General features: G+C 33.0%; 1 protein-coding gene across 2 annotated transcripts in view; it reads left to right on the forward strand.

Annotated features, from left to right (window-relative positions):
• The window catches only part of LOC126822210 (serine/threonine-protein kinase N2), a 43,545-nt gene that overhangs the window by 6,998 nt on the left and 18,550 nt on the right, over positions 1 to 17,997 (forward strand). Inside the window, exons 1-6 of one of the 2 annotated variants that reach the window (XM_050550966.2) lie at positions 8,012 to 8,151; positions 13,486 to 13,789; positions 14,555 to 14,655; positions 15,620 to 15,803; positions 16,673 to 16,824; positions 17,509 to 17,747. In XM_050550966.2, the coding sequence (XP_050406923.1) occupies positions 8,125 to 8,151; positions 13,486 to 13,789; positions 14,555 to 14,655; positions 15,620 to 15,803; positions 16,673 to 16,824; positions 17,509 to 17,747 (1,007 nt within the window). In that variant the 5' untranslated portion in view covers positions 8,012 to 8,124. Of the gene's footprint in view, positions 1 to 8,011; positions 8,152 to 13,485; positions 13,790 to 14,554; positions 14,656 to 15,619; positions 15,804 to 16,672; positions 16,825 to 17,508; positions 17,748 to 17,997 lie in introns of those variants that run through there. The other variant, XM_050550958.2, reaches the window with a different exon arrangement.

The following is a 17,997-nucleotide window of genomic DNA, read 5'->3' on the forward strand; positions in this document are numbered from 1 at the left end:
AAACTAATCTGTTAACAACAGATCAATGACAAGTTAATGTCTCTCCTTACACTCCTTATTAAGTTAACAATACATGTGTGTTTGGATATCTTGTACTTACTTACATGTAAAGGTGTAGGCCTATATTCTTTCAGTCATAAGTTTCTCCAGGTCTTAAATTATGATCAAGGATTGTTTCAGTTTCAATTTTCTCACGGTTATCATTCTTTTAATATATTCAGTGATTATCGTAGAAGTTTGAAACATTTTTCTCACAAAACTATGCCAATTCAATACAGAACCAGGGGGATACAGGGGCAGACGACAGGGTGGTTTTATATGGCAGGGAGTGCACAGTGATTGCAATAAGGAATCAAAACAAGATTTATTTATTGTACCAGTTACGAGGGCTGGCTAAAAATTAAAAAAAAACATGTGGAAGGCATAAAGATATTCAGGTACCGCAAACCCTCTTCCCCCCTCCCGTCTCTTTTGTAATAGTAATAGTCCGGTACGACTACATGTACAATGTATACAGAGCTACATGCACATCAGAGTATAAGACAATGTACATGTATATTGTGCAGTTTAACAAATGCACTGCCTTCTCTTCCCAGTTCTCTATCCCTCTAGACTATATTTCTTTTGTAAGCTTTTGTACAATGTTTTTTCTACGGGGTGTACTCTCTCCCTAAATTCCTTTATCTGCTCCTATGTATATTGTATATTTTCTAACTGCTAATCTACACGTACATGTATCTTGGAACTATTGGCAATGCATGAACATGTATAGGGCAAAAGTACAGTAACTTAACAAATATAGAAGCCAACTTCATGAATCACCCCCATTGTTAAAATAAATCTTCAAAATAGTTGTTATATGTGTCAGTAATCATGAAAACAGTAAATTACACAGTTTATTCCATAAAATCACGTATAGGGGGAGAGATATTACATAAAGAAAGGCTTGTTAATTCTATCTATTTGGTGTATATACAATCGTTTCTATCTGTCTCTAACAAGCTGGCCCTGTATAAAACTAGTAAAATGATATATTATTGATAAGCTTTGGGTTGTAATGTAGGTCACTGTAGGCTACATGTAAAATGCTCTATTATATATATATATATATTCAATTCTCCGCTAATTATAAAACATATGTTTATGCTATTAAAATGAAAGGGTGGATGTGTTTGTTATGATATTTTTTATTTATTGCCTTGTTGTACACTGTACTTTTAAATAGGCATTTACCTTGAACTTTGGCCAAACTAGGTGTAGTTTGTAAACAAAAGTTTTGGTTTCATTTATAAGAGGAATTTTGATAAAATATTTTTTGCAATTCCTGAAATAAAATCCTATGTCGGCTATGTACCATTATGCTGCTAAATTTTATTTATATTGATTGCCGCTTCCTTGTGTCAAAGATACTAAATAATGATATTAAAAATTGAAACTAGAATTTATAAGAGGAATTTTGATAAAATATGCTTTGCAATTCCTGAAATAGAATCCTATGTACATGTACCATTATGCTGCTAAATTTAATTTATATTTATTGCCACTTCCTTGTGTCAAAGATAATAAATGATGATGTTAAAAATTGAAACTAGACTTTATAAGAGGAATTTTGATAAAATATGCTTTGAAATTCCTGAAATAAAATCCTATGTACCATCTGCTAAATTTTATTAATATTTATTGCCACTTGCTTGTGTTAAAATAATAAAAGATGATATTATAAATTGAAAGTAGATTTATCTGTATTGTTGTTAGATGTTTATAATTCTGTTAAGAGATGAATCTGGTCTGGTTGGAATCTCACTGATTTCTTTAATAGTCATGTCAGAGAGCTTCATGTAAATCAATGATTTCTCTTAAAGTCATGGTGGTAATGTTTTCTGAATTTGATTTAAACATCAAGTTAAATAGGCATGTGAGTGAGCTAAATCTGTCTAGTACAGGCTGTTATTCTGGCTTCAAATATTATAACAATTATTATTTAGACGTCACTCACAGAGACTGCCAATAACAGACCTATCAATAGTGTTAAACATAGCTTTCTATTCTCATGTATTAATTAAAACTCTTACTTGGATTAAAAATAATACAAATTTAATTATATCCGCTGTCTGAAACCTGATAAAAGTGTTCTTTTATAATTTTGCTCAACAGAATCAAGTAATTTGCCTGAATTTTTCAGTATTTATTTTCGATTATCCATTTTTAAACTGCCGTATTTACATGTACAGCAAGAACAGCCAACTCTTTCTTTCTCTAAATCTTGCATGAATAGCTTTTTGATATGAACTAGATGTATGTGCTATATATAAAATCCATATATTATTAACTGTTATTTTGTTGATTAATTATGAGAGATAAATTACTGATTGGATGATCAATAATAATATGGGGTGTTGTAGGTGATAGAGATTGATTATGGTTTCATACAATTTCTTGAATACTGTTTACGCACACAGTACATTGCATCAACTTTACAACCTTACTTACTACATAACTTTTACAATTATCTCTCCATGTAATGAATTGGATTGTATGAAAATTTAAAAGGGAATTTGTTCATACCATATCTCCAAGAACAATGGAATTTAGATTCCAGTTGACTTGACAAGTTTATTAAACTTGAAACAAAAACACGAAAACGAATTGATAGCCCCTTGATGATAAAATACATGTACATGTAGGACGGGGTAAGCAGTCTGCTACCATTTCTCCTAATGATTGTTACTTTGTGATTTTTTTTAGCTGGGCGGGGGGGCTGTCCTTTTCAGGTTGCAGCCCTTGGGCCCACCTAAATTAAGCTACAAATGTATGTACATGTAACCCTCAGCCTGATGTACATTATTGGATTATTCTAATCAGAATTTGAGGGAAAATGTGCTTGTGGGCACAATACAATAAGGTTAAATTCAATTTACAGTTTACCTGTACAATCATCATTGGGTTAACAGGTAGGCCTATTTACAGATTGACTATTGAAAAGTTAAAATGATTTAATAAGTTATAGAAGATTGAATCTGTTATGATATATTACCATTAATTAAGAAGTAAAATGTACATTATATGGGTCATTAATTTCTTCTAATGTTGTCATCAAAGTGGTAATTATACATGTCTACATACAGGTACATGTATGAGGTATGTTTCTGGACAATTTGATACTCTTCTGAATCAATTAACTCAGCCTCCTGACCTCCTCTCTTCTTTATTCTCAGTCTCCATGTTGACTAAAATACAGTATACAGTATATTTTCTTACTTTTCTGTTACTTATGGTCTTCCTCCTCGTCTTGTTGGAACAATAGGTTTCAAGTTGAAATGGTATGTCTTTATTATGGTGTTTATTTTCTGATACTGTATTTACATATTCATGTCAAATGAGTCTTTTTCTTTTAATCTGAAAGATCCATTATTTAAGACTAAGAGTTGAATCTGCCTATTGCTGGGTTTTTTTTTCTGGCTTCAGATGTTCTAGAAATTATTTAATTAAACATTTATTCACATGACAAGCCAATAATTAGCTCGCTAGACAATCGGATGGTAGGGATTTAAAGTTACAATTTCATATTTTCTAAAAAAAAGTCAAAAACATAATTATTTCTATGTCTTTTGCTCAATAGGTTGTCAACTCACTATTATACGATCATAGGTTATCTTTCTCACACTTAAAAATCTTCACACCGGAAATAATAACACAATTACCTCCCTTGTTTTCCTATGCCCCACAATGGGATAGCTATCTTCAAACGTTTGAATTTGAAGTTGAAAATGATATTTTTGCCAATTTCTCAACCGGTAATAGTGAATTATAGAATTAATAGGATTATTCTTTAACAAGGTAGGACTGTTTATAGATACATGTACCATCTATTTTAGGGCTTCATTTTAATACATTTTGAAAATAGAACTTAAAAATATGAAATTGGAACTTTTAAGGGATTTGAACACCCACGAGATTTAAAAAACTTAATGATAAAATGGATAATCAAGACTACATGTAAGTCTCGATTTTCAAATACTGTTGTTTAAAATTATCTATGGTGCATCTTCAAACAGTTATAAAGTAATTTAAATGAAATTTTCATTATCTATTTTTAAACCACATATGTACCTTTTTATCTACAGTAAATATTAAATAATTTAGTGCCAATGTTGAGCAAAACACGGTTTTTATTTCCTCTATAACTTATGAACTTCTCTTTCTTTCTTTTTTTTTCAGCATTTGTTTTCAAGTATATGTCAAATATATGTGTTTTTGGACCATTTGTTTTCTAGTTTATGTCTAATATACATGTTATGATATGTCTTTTTGTTTGTTTATTTTGTGATACTGTATTTACATGTTCATGTTGAATTGAAACCAAAAATAGATAACTACACGAAAAGAGAGTAATACAAATGAAGGAATAAGATACATGTACATGTCACAATGTTAGATTCTAATTTTCTCATTGTAAGTTGTAAGTAAAATTGTGTGAGATTGTATCTAAAACATGTATTTCTAATTTAACAATCTACATTTACATGCAGTACATATATAATTCATTTAATTAAAATGGTTTGTGCAGGCTTTATTATTTATTATTTAAAACTATAATAACATGAGAAAATTCTTGGCATTTATTACTTTGTTTATATATAACTTAAAGTCTTATAATTCCTTCTATCATAATAATAAACATCCTTTTTAACAGAACATGTAAATTAAAATCATACAATTTGTTGTTTTAAACTTAACGGTAAAAATTTCAGAAAAGATCATTTCTTTCTCTTGCATATTTGCACATACTTCTATTGTTTTTTGGTAAAATGAGAAACTGAAATTTGAACTAAATCATACATGTACATGTATACACATATGATGAAAAATAAATTAACTCTAATTTAATTTCCAAACAGATACATGTATGTTATAATAGGATAACTTTTAATGGTATTTACTTTCGAATCCCCGGTTGTACGTGACAAGGAGTAGGGTCGCCTGTCCAACCTCGTGGGTTTTCTCCGGGTCCTCCGGTTTCCTCCCACTGCTAAAGACCCCAACGCGCAAGCGAATTATTGAAATAAAATTAAACCATATATTAGTCCCGAAATGACCTAGTTTTTGTCGAGTGGACGTTAAACCCCATCTCTCTCTCTCTCTCTTTAATGATATTTACAATTACTTCGAACTATAGCCTGAAAAGGACTGCTGTCTAGTCATTCGGATGGGATGTGTAGACATTGGCATGCACATAAAAGATCCCTGGCAGTCGGAATTTGATATAAGAATAGGCCATTGGGCCACTGCCTAGGAAAAATTTCCCTCATAGCATAATGTATGGCGGTTGCCCGTCTTCATTAGCACAGTTGGAGCAGAACAGTAGGATGTTAAACCCCATTTCATTTCATTTCAAACTATAAATAACACATACTTTTATGGAAAAACAGCTACTAATTTAATTGGGTGACTTTTCACCACAAGTATTCTCCCAATCTTATCATTAGCTTGATAATGTTGAGAAAATATTCTTTGAAATGTCGCCCAAATTAATTAGTTGCTGTTTTTCCATAAGTATGTGTTATAGTTCTTCGAAAACAGTTACTAAATACCTCTAAAAGCTAACATATTTTAAAGGCTCAATACCACTCTTGTAACTGAATAATATGTCCCAATCTTTATTCTGGTCAACAAATTGTACTATTTTACAATATTCCAATTAAATTGATGATACAAATTTCATCTTAACACACCTAATTTAAAAAATTGGAAAAATTCAACTAAATCATTTGAAAAGCCTAACGTAAAGCTTTTCAAATGTTACTTGGATTTAAAAATATTTTTGAACCCTCTGGACAAGTAAAATACATGTAGGATTTAATGGATAATTTACACAACAGGTAGGACACTAACACATCTAGTACTTAGAATAAGGCTATTTTTTATTTTCTGGAGCTGTCAAGCCAGCAAGAGTGTTATTGTCCCTTTAAAATAAAAAAGCTAGTGAATATGAGAATAAAAACAATAACATGTAAACATGAGATTAAAAAATTCAGGCTTTTCTCCCAGGATATGTGTTTTGAGGGTTGCGAGTTGTTTGGTTGGTACAGTTATTATACAGTTAAGATTCACAATGCAACAACCTTCTTAAACTACTCAAATGCTGAGGTGGTGGTACATGTATGTTTTTTTTAGCATGTATCTTTAAATATTGCCCTAAAAATGTGTGCTTTTCTCCTGGCCTGAATAACATGTAATTCAAAATCAAGAATAGAAAACAATATGAAGTTATTGTTTTACTTAAACATACATTATGCAAGAGCTAAATCTGCCTATTGCAGGTCTTTCTTTAGGCCCGAAATGTTATCTAAATTATTAATTAGACCATAATCAACTCTTGATGCCATCGTTAGCCTGCGATATTTACTGGATTTGAATACGTTTTGTGATGGATGATTTAACGTCAAAATGGATAATCAAGACTTAGTTTTTTATCGTACCAACTTTAGTAATGATGATCGAGGCTAGGCCTAAAATTCAATAGCTAATATATCCGTTCGTGGAGCAATTTGACTGAAATTTTCGGCATATTTTGTTTTCGTTATCTATTTTTTAAACAACTATATATAGCGAGAACTGTCAGCTATTTATCTAATCTTACCTAATGCCCCTTTAATTTTTCATCAGTATTTTAAGAGTGACAGACTATTATTTAATAGTGGTCTTGAATTCTAAGGGTGGTACATGTAGTTGTGATTTAAAAAAAAAAGAAGAAAATTTTGAGGGTGACATAACACTTTAAAAGTAGGACATTCAACTCCTTGCCATTTACAGCCACAAATACTCTAAAGTCATAAAAGTGCATGATAGAGCATGACGCACAATTTCTATGATTCAAATACAATGAGAAATCTTTGTGAATTGGCCAAGTTCTGTGTTGGGAATCTGTATACAGTAATAGGATATACATCATGTAATTAAAGCCATGGTTAAATAATGAGCTCTGAACAAAAAATTTATTTTGTGTATACATATACATATACATGTACACTGTACTGATATGAGCAGATTTTATTGTATATTATTACATCCATCATCATCAACGAAAGTTGATAATAACATCTAGGGTGATTATTTATAGATATATAATAGTTTTATACAACAAGTTTGTATACATGTACGTACATGTATCTAAAATTATTGGTAATGAAAATCAATACAGATCTAGAAAAAAAAAACCCAGAGAAAATGGGTTTAACATCCACTTGACACAAACTAGGTAATTTTGGGACTAACATATGGTGCAATTTTATTTCAATAATTTGCTAGCGCGTAGGAGTCTTTATCAGTGGGAGGAAGCTGGGGGACCCAGAGAAAACCCACGAGGTTGGACAGGTGACCCTACCCCTTGTCACCTACAACTGGGGAATCGAAACCACGCCAGTTGACTCAATGACAGACCTAATGATACAGCGCGCACGTGCTAACCATTCAACCATCCAACCCCCCTCTAAAAAAAACCCAGAAAATATACGTAATATTTACCAGTGTACCATTTCCGTCCTACATTTACATAATTGAAACATTTCATTTAAAATTTCATTAAAAGATAAATTGCCATAGTATGTTTTTATACTTTCATGAATATTTATATACTTAATAAAGAATGAGTAATACATGTATAGTTTATTTATAGTAACTATAAAGTAATAGTTTATAATGTTTATTGATTTAAACTGTTTTATATAATGAGCTTTCAGGTGATTATTAAAAATGACTAATCACCCACTCATCAATGAATGATGCATAAAATAGTACACCTTGATAGTAATATTCTTTAAAAATACAAAGTTGTACAGGTCTATTTTATGAATAAAAAAAAAGTATATTGTTTTATACATGTAAATGATAAAAGTTATTGGTCAAAATTTATTTACTAGACCATGTACATGTACATATAGAGTTTACTAGGTGATGTTTATTGGTTTGTTACTATAAATAGATGAGAGAGAAAAATAAGTGGGTGGAGGTGTGGCTTTATTGATCATAAACTCCACTTGTAAGTCAGTGTTCGTGAGGTCGAGTCACTCAACATCATTCTCTACTCTTTCCTGTGTTGTTTGTTGGTTTAACTAGATTTAAGGCATGGCTTGTCAAGTTCAGTCATGGGGGGTAAGCAAATCATTTAACTTTCTTAAATTTACATACTACATGTATTTACTTTACCTGTAATTTCGTATACAGTGTACCTGTACAGGTATTACATGTATGTGTTAAAATTATTGGATATTACTTCTATGATAAGTGTAATGCTATTTGTCGTTTAGTAACAGCCAAACATTTCTTTATCATTCCTCTGAAGGACGATTTTTCTAGTTTTAAATTAAAGTTGAACCTCATTTTATGATTTATCCACACATTTTGATTTCTATGAAAATTACCCAGACTTGACGGATTTCTGGTCTGCTTGATTGCATTCATTTTATTCAACAGAATATTTTAAAACATTTTAATGAAGATCTGTTGGTTCTGTCATGTGGCCGTGTTGACTAACAGTTTTCTGATCTGCTTGATCGCATTCATTTTATTCACCAAATATTTTAAAACATTTTAATGAAGATCTGTTGGTTCTGTCATGTGGCCGCGTTGACTCAGTAACTAAGACTCTCGCTCACTAACCAGGAGATCCCAGGTTTTTTCCTGGTGTTTTCCTAAATAGTTTCAAGATTTTTTGTCTGGTTTTCTGGCAAGGAAGAGCATCTAGTTCCTGCGTACATGTTTGTGTGCACGTAAAAGAACCTGCACTTCTTGGAATTCGAAGAAGAGCCGGCGAAAACACTGCAGACAGTCTAGTCAAAATTTCACTCATACATAGCACACTGCATTCATTAGCTGTTTTGGTGCAGAATAGTAGGACATTAAACCTCATTTCATTTGTTCTCTTCTTGATTTTGTTTTGTTGTGCATTTCACCAGTTTGTCTGTTGAATTCCGTATAATTATTTGTAATCATGTTTATACATCATAGATAATATAATGAATACAAAAATGTTAATAGAAAATAAGAAAAGCAAGCATGTTGTGCAATCCTTACATACATTTGTACATGTATATGTAATAGAATTTCTCATCAAATGTTCATGTAGACATGTATCTATTTACTATAGTGTAGCACAATACAGGTCTTAAAAAATAATATGTCTAGAGATATAAAAAAAAATAATTATAATTGCTTGGTGTGAAAATAACATGTTATAAGATAGAAAAGGATATTCAACCTATTTGTTGACATGTACATATAGTAAATTATAATATAGATATTTACTGGATTAGGATCCGATTTGCTCCTCAACGCTCATCCATTATTAAATCAGAAAATGGATAATCAAGACTATGTTTTTTTATCAAACCGACATGAGTAATGATATCGAGGCTAGGCCCAGAATTCAATCGCTAAATTCTCGGTTCAGAGTAGATCAATATTGACTGAAATTTTCAGTAAATTTACTTTACATTATCTAGTTTTTAACTATTACATGTATAGTGAGAACTGCCAGCTCTTTATCTTATCTCCTATAATGTATCTTTAATAATGTAGATAAAATTTCAGGTCCAAAGAAAGACCTGTAACAGATAGGCAGATTTAGCGCTTACATAATGCATGTTTAATAATCATCCCTGGAAAAAATGAAAAATGATTTGTGCTTCCCTGACTTTTTGAACTTTGTGCCATAAACGATTTAAATATACCAATAAAAACACAGAAGAAAAAATAATAAATCGTAAAAATGATAATAAATACATGTCGTTCTGTATTATAAAAAAACAAATAAATTGACATTAATTTATTATAATCATTTACATGTATATCATAATCATGTATATGGTTGTAATGAATGATTTGTTACAGACCTACATGTATAAAGGTTAATGGGTACAGTTTATAGTCACTCAATGCTCTCATCCCATACTAGACTAAATAATTAAACAAACGCCTTGAAGAAAAACACCTTGTATATCTACACACTTAAAACTGAGTCTGACAAATATATGTTAATTCTCTAGGAATACATTAAAATAGCAACTTGATGATAGGTAGTTAAAATTTGCTTTCTCTAAAGATTATATATGATTAACGATACGCATGTATGATAAAATAGAACTTAAACATACATTATGCAAGAGCTAAATCTGTCTATTGCAGGTCTTTCTTTAGACCAGAAATGTTATATAAACTAGTATGGTAATTAGACATTAATTAAAATCCAGACCATAATCAACTCTTGATGGCATCGCTTGCCTGCGTTATTTACTGGATTAGAATCCGATCTACTGCTCAATGCTCATTGATGATTAAATAAAAATATGGATAATCTAGACTATGTTTTTATTGTACCAACTTTAGTAATGATGGTCAAGGCTAGGCCTAAAAATCAATCACTAATATTTCGGTTCAGAGGGGATCGATTTGAGTGACATTTTCAGCAATTTCCCTTTACATTATCTTGTTTGTAATTACTATAGTGAGAACTGTCAGCTCTTTATCTAATATCCTTGTTGTTGTTCTTAGTGTTTAACGTCCGCTTCCACCGAAGGTGATATCGCAGACAAGTTGTCTTTTTTTTTTTTTTTCATTATCTTAGCGCACGCACGGGGGTCTTTCCTGTTGGAGGAAACTGCAGTAAACTCACAAGGTTGAGATTGCGCCCCTATCTCGAAGCCACATACGTTCACACCAGGGATCGAAACCACAAACGCAAGCCAGAGGTCGAAGCATGACACTCTAGACCACTAGGCCATCTGAACCCCCCCATCTATCCTCCCATAATGTATCTTTAATAGTAAGTTCAGGGGGGACTGTATCACACATAAACAATTACACAAAACAAGTCTACAGACAGGACACAATATACACAGACATGACCTAACACAACAGACATATAGATTGAGTTACAGGTTTATAATGTAGGAAAGGGATATTATAAATGTTACATATGTTTGTGGACAAGACTATTAGTTTAACTGTCATCTTAAGATTGATGGTTTTAGTTACATGTGTAGGTGTACATGTGACCTATAACATAGTTCATGGCATTTTGACATAAGTCATACCAGCACATGTCAATTAATAAAACACCTAAGTTGTATGCTAATCTGGCGTCAGTATATAGGAAATTATTTATAGATATACACAATGTTCAACTAATGATAATACCTTGGCTTCCCCCGTTTATTTTCTTTATTAAAGGGGCATTATGGTAGATTTGATATAGATAAAGAGCTGACAGTTCTCGCTACAATAGTTAAAAGAGAATCTGCTGAAAATTTATCTATAGAAATAATACTTGTTTCAAATCAGGGGGGTTGGGTGGCTGAATGGTTAGCGTGCGCGCGCTGTATCATAAAGTCTGTCATTAAGTCAACTGGCGTGGTTTCGAATTCCCGGTTGTACGTGACAAGGAGTAGGGTCCCCTGTCCAACCTCGTGGGTTTTCTCCGGGTCGTCCGGGCGCAAGCGAATTATTGAAATAGAATTAAACCATATGTTAGTCCCGAAATGACCTAGTTTGTGTCGAGCGGACGTTAAACCCCATTTCTCTCTCTCTCTCTCTCTCTCTCTCTCTCAAATCAATACATGTATTACAGTATTCACATCAAGATGTCTTGTAAACGTCGTCTTGTCTGACTTTGTATAGTTTTGTACATGTAGTGTGTATCTTTAAATGTTATTTTGAATATTTAGTGTGTATTTCCTAGAGTTTTAGATGTTGCCTGAAATAAACCCATGAAAGCAGTTTCCTTTGATCTTAAAGAGTCAAATCTGTATGTGGAATAACTTGCAATCATGACACAGATTATTGTAAATTTTATGATGGCATGCTTAATCGAGGAGGTCATTGTGAACTTTATATTGTGCAGTAGCTGAATTTAATGCTATTTGTTTGAGACAGTCCAGGAGAAAAGAAATTAAATGGGGTTTAAAATCATTCTTTTCAACCTCAAATGAAGAAACACACAAAAAAAAGAAAGCACAAGGCTGAGGGCTTTCTCTTTGAGATATTTTATTTCCTGAATATTCCCAGAATAACCCAAGACATCAGTTTCGCCTACATATAAAATGTTCTACATAATATATAACATGCAGCCTTGTCATTACATCCTGTCGGAGAATTTAAATACAGTATATAAAAAAAAATGAAACAGTTTATAAATGTAAAAGTTGAACACATTTAAATTGTAGGCCGGCTGTTTCATATGATGTCTGAAATTATGGTGAAATGTTTTTCTTAGTTGTGTCATACACTATTCAATTGTATAAGCGCATGAGTGCCTCTGAATTACATGGAAAATTGTATTTTATCTATTTGTACATGTATAAGTTACTCTGTGAAACTGAATTATATTTCCGGTGTACACATTGGCGTGCACGTAAAAGATCCCTTGGCAGTTGGAATTCGATATAAGAGTAGGCGGTAGCGCCGCTGCCCGGGCAAAATTTCCCTCATAGCACAGTGTATGGCATATGCCCGTCTTATTAGCCCAGTTTAGGAGCAGAACAGTAGGACGTTAAACCCCATTTCATTTCATGTATGTTCCTCTTAATTTGATTTTCATAGTTTTCTTGATTGCTTTGTCTCTCCCATCGGTCTTGTGTATTTGATCATTGACCATTTAAGTCTCATATTTTGTGTGTGTAGTACAGTGTTCTTGAATGTCTTCTAAATGTTGGAATCTTCCTAAAACTACTTTAATTTAAAAATAACCCACAACATCTGATGCTTTATTAGACTGTAGGTACATATATTAATCATTAGTATATTGTTATATGATTTTATATATAGATATGACTGACTTCTACTTATATTTGATCATATACATGTAGATATGACTGACTGTTAAGATATTCAATCAATTGTATATAGTGTTTACACTATTTATAGTCAGGTACTTGTACTTGAGTACATACCTGTAAAACTTGTATACTAACAACAATAAGGTCATTGAGTAGAACAGATCTTATCCTCATTCAGATACGTGTAGTTAGTAAAATAGTGTCACTTTTGTTCGATTTCATCAGTCACTTGCAAGGTAATCATTGCGTAAGTGCTAAATGATAAGGTCAGCTCAATTTTTCGTCATAGGTCACCGGATGTAAACAGGACTAACGCTAATCTCAACCCTTACCCTATCCCTGGACCTAGACCTAATGCTTACCCTAACCCTAACCTACAATCTCACAAACAATCATGTGTCCTAACCTTATTTACATCTCAGCAACCTTGACAAAAATTGAGCTGGCCTTAACAAATAGATTTAGCAGTAATCATTGGGTTTTATTATAGCATTGATTTACATGTGTTTTAAGGGGGTGTAACCCAAACAAAGCAAATAATGTGGAGTTTAATTTTGGTAAAACAATTGATCTATTCTTCTCATGGCTGATTTTAATTCTTTGACATTTTATTATTACATGTTTATTAAATGTGAAATTTATTTGTATATTTCAGGGAGGTGCCATAAGTTCTTACGCCGATCTTGGACAAATATACACTGACCTTTCAACTTCTGAAATACAAACTCAGCTGGAGGAGAAAAGGGAGTATATTAAAAAAGAAATTCGTCGAGAAATGAAAATAAAGGAGGGAGCCGAAAAGCTACGTGAAGCTACTTCCGACAAAAAAAGTTTATCAAATGTGCAAAGTATGGTGAAAAAAGCCAATACTAAATTACAGGACTTACATAGAGAACTACAGGACATTAATGCTATTTTACTTGTTGCTAATTGTACAGCACCGCAAGACACTGGACCTGGTGAGTTACTTCCCTTTATTTCTTCCAATTTAAAGAAAGAGGCATTATGTGAGAGCTATTGCCGGGTATTTTCTAGCTTTAAATTTTATATAAATTATTATATATATAAGATATTTATGTAGACCAATATATTAATTTTCGTTGTCTATTTTTTAACTACATTACGTGTATTATAGCAAGAACGGACAGTTTTCTCTAAATCTTGCATTGTGTATTTTTATCCTTTGACAAGCCTTTCTAACTGATAGTACAGTGTTACTTAGTTTAAACAATACTGGTGGGAGGAGGGGTGGGGGCGTTGGATGGCCGAATAGTTAGGGCGTGTTTACTGTATCTTAAGGTCTGTCATTGAGTCAACTGTCATGGTTTCGATTCACTGCTGGTACATGACAAGGGGAAGGGTTGCCTGTCAAGCCTTGTTCAGTGTTCTCTGGGTCCTCCGGTTTCCTCCCACTGCTAAATACCCCTATGCACAAGCAAATTATTGAAATAAAATTGAACCATGTGTTAGTCCCAAAAATGACCTAGTTTGTGTCGAGTGGATGTTAATCAATCTCTCTCTCTTTCTCTCTCTCTCTCTCTCTCTCTCTGTTTGTATTGGTGGTGTTCCTGACCAGCTATTTTGAGGGGTGGGTGTAGTGTCTACATCTTTTAAGTGGGGATTACACTGATACATGTATTAGTAGTGTACCGGTACATGTAATGCAGAAAACCAAAAATTCATAATCATGGAAGTATGATAAAGAGAAATATTTTCTATTTCAGATTTGATCAAATCACCTGAGAAAGATGGGCAACAGACTGATAGTAATACAATTAATCCTCGTGTTGTCAGTTTACAGAAACAGATTACAATCGAATTAAAGGTTAGAGATAAAAATTTACTTCAATACAATGTGCAGCTGAATCCTGAGTCCTTGATCTAATTCTGTGGCTTTTATTTTACATATGTGGTCACTTACATGTAGCTTATATTGTCTGGCCAATGGAAACGGTTTACACTTTCAGCTTCTTATAGGGGCCCCATGGTCCAACTGCTACACATATAATGTCATGGAAATGAAATGAAATAGGGTTTAACGTTCTGCTCGAACTGGGCTAATGAAGACGGGCAAACGCAATACAGTGTGCTATGAAGGAAATTTTGACCGGGCAGCGGCACTACGGCCTACTCTTATATCAAATTCCAACTGCCAAGGGATCTTTTGCGTGCATGCCAATGTATACACGGGGCCTCGGTTTTTTATTCCATCTGAATGACTAGACATTTGTCCTTGTCAGACTCTCCGTCCTGCACCACTGACAAGGGAAAACCGTTTTGGAAAATCAATGATGTCATGGACAGAAAGGGCTGTTTAAACTATAAATCATTTTGATCTCTGTTATTGGGTTGATAATAATGAGATCATATCTTGTGTTACTCTAGGAAATTCATACAAGTGTTTTAATATCAAACAATCTGATTAAAATACAGATCTATATTTGGTTTCGTTTTTTTTTTATACTTTCGATGGCCTCTACTACATAAAGGTCTGACCAGTTGCAGTGGGAGGTCGTGTCAGGGGTAATACGAGTGACTATTGACCCTATGACATCAGACATTGATTAATCAATCGGCATTGCTGTTTTTAGTGGTTTACCCACAGAACTCGCCTTAACAGACTGTTTCATTGGCTAATTTCTCACATCAAGCCTAACGTCTGTTATACAACAAATTTTCAGATCCTAGTGTTGTGAAGATAAGTAAAACAAAATTTTGAACTATAAAAAGCGAAACGAAATAGGATCTGTGTTTTAATCAGTTTTGATATCTATTAAATATATTTTCAGGTAAAACAAGGAGCGGAGAATATGATAGCTATGTATAAATCAGGTTCTTCTAGAGATAAAAAATTATTAGCAGAAGCACAGCAAATGTTAAGTGATGCCAAAACGAAAATAGAAATTTTACGCATGCAAATATTAAAAGTTACACAACAGATACAGGAGACATCTTTATCAGATGGTGTTGACGGTAAGTTCAACATTCTCTCAGTTACCAGTTTAGGACCAATAGGTTTTGTCATGGTGAATGACTGGGAGGAATTGATCTCAGAATTTTGGTGTTCAACTGAAGATCTTTGCTTGCAAACTTTTACCAATGACACCTGGCCCCTGAGTTCACAAAGCATTCCCAAACTTGAATTAAGAATTTACTCAGCTTTCAATCGATGTTTATAAAACATATCTTTGATCCAGAAACACAAAACGTTGCACATTGTTTCTCAGTGATGTTTTATAAAGGTCTATATTTTAGTTAAAATAAGGTGGACAAGTTTGAGTAAATTCTTAACTCAAGTCTGAGAATTGCTTTGTGAACTCGGGGCAAGCTTTCACAGGTTTGATCCCAGGAATCAGTTTCAGCAATATCAATATTTTCAGCCAGCTCTACAAATTAGGAAATCCGGGAAAAATTTTAAAAAAAGCATTTTAAAGAACAAATAAGTTTTAATTTTTTTTTTTTAGTTCACCTTCTTCATTAGCACAGTTGATGCAAAAAAGTAGGACGTTAAACACCTTTTTATTTTATTTATTTTTAAATTCAATGTGGGTTTTCTCAGGGTCCTCCGGTTTCCTCCCACTGCTAAAGAACCTTACGCGCAAGCGAATAATTGAAATAAAATTAAACCGTATGTTAGTCCCGAAATGACCTAGTTTGTGTCGAGTGGACGTTAAATCATTTCTCTCTCTCTTTTTTAGTTCAATGACATAACGGTTAAACTTTCAAAATGGCATTTGGGGTTTCAAAAGATATGAATAACTATCATTTACCTTTTTTTTGCGTTCAAAATAATCTGATTAAAGAGGTTTGATTCCACCCAAAAAATTTAAATTCTATTTCAGGTAAAGCCAGTGAATCGTTATCACCTTTAGAATCACGTATTGAAGAATTACGACACCATCTTAAAATAGAATCTGCTGTAGCTGTTGGCGCTAATAATGTTATACGATTATTACAGACTAATAAATCAGATGATAAAAAGGCAATAAAAGAGGTGAGTTATTTTCTTAAGGTTATCGAGAAGTCTAAATCGTTAAATGAATTTGAAAGAAACCTTAGGATGTTATCTGGCATGTTAACTTGAAAATTGTTTTTTATTATATAAAGGAGCCTTCTCAAATATATTCCCTAGTCTTGTGTAATTAAATAACGTCAAATGGTCTTAACGTATGTGCTTTTGATCATAAGGTCTGTTATTGAGTCAAGTGACATGGTTCAATCCTAAGCTTTTACATGACACATATTTCGGGACTAACATATTTTTCAATTTTATTTAAATAATTCGCTTGTGCATAGTGGTCTTTAGCAGTGGGAGGAAACTGGAGGACCCGGAGAAATACGACGAGGTCGGACAGGCGACCCTACTCCTTGTCAAGCACAACCCCAGGGATTTGAAACTACGCCAGTTGACTCAATGACAGATCTTATGATACAACGAGCAAACGCTAACCATTCGGCCATCCAACCCCCGTTGTACATGACAGGGTGTAGGATCGCCTGACCAACTTCTTGTGTTTTCACTTGGTAGTCTGGTTTCTTTCTACTGCTAAAGACCAAGTGAATTATTGAAATAAAATTGTTCCAAGTGGACATTAAACCCAATTGCTCTGTCATCTGATGATTTTAAATATATTTTATTAACGAACATGAAATTGTAATTTTTCATTCTGTTTTTCAGGCCCATTCAAGTTTAAGTGAATCCAGTCAAAAGATGGATTTATTACGCATTTCATTAGAAAAACGCCTGTTAGAAATGGAACCCAGATCACCGAAAATTGAAATATTAAAAGAAGAATTAAACGAATTGATGAGTCCCACATTAATGTCCACAGTACATCGTCATTCAATAACTGCTCAAACACAGAATACGTCCGTATTACCTAAACCGGCTGCTTTAACAGGCAAACTAGAAGTGAGGTAAATGATCATTCAGCACTTTGTACTGTAACTTTATCTCGAAGAGAATGGTCTGTCATTGAGTCAACTGGTGTGGTTTCAATTCCCCGGTTGTACGTGACAAGGAGTAGAGTCGCCTGTCCAACCTTGAGATTTATTATCCAATATAATAAGTGTTAGTGTTACTGTCTAGCAAATGAAATGAAATATGGTCTTGCATCCTACTGTTCTGCTCCAACTGGGCTACGACCTACTTATATCGAATTCCAAC

Source organism: Patella vulgata, chromosome 1 (assembly GCF_932274485.2).
Source record: "Patella vulgata chromosome 1, xgPatVulg1.2, whole genome shotgun sequence".
Taxonomy (NCBI): Eukaryota; Metazoa; Mollusca; class Gastropoda; family Patellidae; genus Patella; species Patella vulgata.